Raw genomic sequence first — 327 nt, forward strand, 5'->3', positions numbered from 1 at the left:
ATCACCCAGGGCCAGCTCATGAACTGCCACCTGTGCGCGGGCGTGAAGCACAAGGTGCTGCTGCGCAGGCTGCTCGCCACCTTCTTTGACAGGTAGGTGCTCCCGCCCGGAAGCTCCACTTCGCCCAGAGCCGCCAGCCTCTCTCCTCCAGGCCCCACCTTCCTGACCTCACCCCTGAGCACCGAGCAGGGGAGGATCAGGGAGGGGCGGGGGACGGGGACCCTGCCAGGTGTCCCGAGCTGCCCAGCCTCACGGCCTCCTCCCTCCCTCTGCCAGGAACACGCTGGCCAACAGCTGTGGCACCGGCATCCGCTCGTCCACCAGCTC

At 68.5% G+C, this 327-nt stretch overlaps 1 protein-coding gene across 1 annotated transcript in view; it reads left to right on the top strand.

The window, feature by feature from the left end:
- NACC2 (NACC family member 2, BEN and BTB (POZ) domain containing) overlaps positions 1 to 327 on the top strand; it is a 45,736-nt gene that overhangs the window by 42,458 nt on the left and 2,951 nt on the right. Inside the window, exons 5-6 of the mRNA XM_014529661.1 lie at positions 1 to 92; positions 277 to 327. Of these exons, the coding sequence (XP_014385147.1) occupies positions 1 to 92; positions 277 to 327 (143 nt within the window). The remainder of the gene's footprint in view (positions 93 to 276) is intronic.

This window comes from Myotis brandtii, unplaced genomic scaffold (assembly GCF_000412655.1).
Source record: "Myotis brandtii unplaced genomic scaffold, ASM41265v1 scaffold691, whole genome shotgun sequence".
Lineage (NCBI taxonomy): Eukaryota > Metazoa > Chordata > Mammalia > Chiroptera > Vespertilionidae > Myotis > Myotis brandtii.